The sequence below is a fragment of the Austrofundulus limnaeus genome, unplaced genomic scaffold (assembly GCF_001266775.1).
Source record: "Austrofundulus limnaeus strain Quisiro unplaced genomic scaffold, Austrofundulus_limnaeus-1.0 Scaffold3031, whole genome shotgun sequence".
Classification (NCBI taxonomy): domain Eukaryota; kingdom Metazoa; phylum Chordata; class Actinopteri; order Cyprinodontiformes; family Rivulidae; genus Austrofundulus; species Austrofundulus limnaeus.
Genome location: NW_013955433.1, coordinates 6,173 through 7,189, shown reverse-complemented (window position 1 = coordinate 7,189; position 1,017 = coordinate 6,173). Strand labels below are relative to the sequence as shown.

General features: G+C 45.6%; 1 protein-coding gene across 1 annotated transcript; it reads right to left on the bottom strand.

The window, feature by feature from the left end:
- Nucleotides 1–243: 243 nt before the first annotated feature.
- Nucleotides 244–1,017, bottom strand: LOC106511645 (acetylcholine receptor subunit delta; the record flags this gene model as incomplete). Its single annotated transcript, XM_014000399.1, is given in 3 exon segments — nucleotides 244–632; nucleotides 702–820; nucleotides 924–1,017. Coding segments are annotated over 3 exon segments (402 nt in total), but the record flags the coding sequence as incomplete, so codon positions are not given.

Sequence of the window (1,017 nt, the reverse complement as noted above, 5' to 3'; positions counted from 1 at the left end):
CCATAAACGCATGAAAATGACCAGCCAGAGCTAGCAATCCTCAACAACTGTTTAATATCTCACCACGAGTGAAAGTTCTGTTTTAACAAATTACACCCCTAAACCGCATTGACACATGGCTGTGAAAAGTCAAATATGAGACTAAAGAGAGCAGCGTAGCAACATGCGACTCATGTTGCCCCCATACAATGTTCCATGAGATGACTGGGTTATTTTAGTGCTTTAGAATTAGCTTTTGCTAATTTTTTTAGTGTGTTAGTGCTTTAGAATTAGAGGACCTATATTTTTGAGTTAGTGCTTTAGGGCTAGTGGAACAAACTTTTAGGTTAATGCTGCCCACCACTGGTTTTTACAAACCACTGACCTGATCAGTGTTCAACGATACAGTCAAAACCCTGATGTTAACTCTTCTGTATTCTGATTTGGGGACATGAACAGATTCTTCAATGATTCAGCAGGCGTGCACTGGCCTCTGTGTAGTCATGTGTGTCTCCTTTGAAGGGCAGGGATGGGGGGTGGTTACAGAGGCCCATCAGGAAGATGATGATGGTACCAAGAGTCATCACCGGAGTGATGAGGAAGAGGCAGAGGCGGTCCACCGTCCGAGCAATACCGCTCCAGTTGTCCTTCTCCTGTGAGGACAGTGGACAGGTTTTAGTTCTAAATGTATCCATGTTTTTAAAGAAGTCCTTCTGTCTCACCTCGTTGTAGTCGTTCTTGTTGTGCATGTGTTTGACGATGTAGTTGGCTCCGTCCACAGCTGGTTTGATCTCGCCGTACAGCTGATCCGTCACGCTGTCTTCCTCCTGTGGCTTCACCACTATATGCACAGAAACTGGATCAATCTAAGGTAAAGATCCTGACGTATGGAGTCAGATCTGCTGAGTTCATCAGGTTTGAGGGTCTAAAACTGATGTTTGTACCTGCGGCAGGCGTGGACCGTTTGGTAAACCCATGTCTCGTCGACTGCTTCTCGAACATCAGCTCACTGCGGGACTTGATGCTGTAGTACTCCTC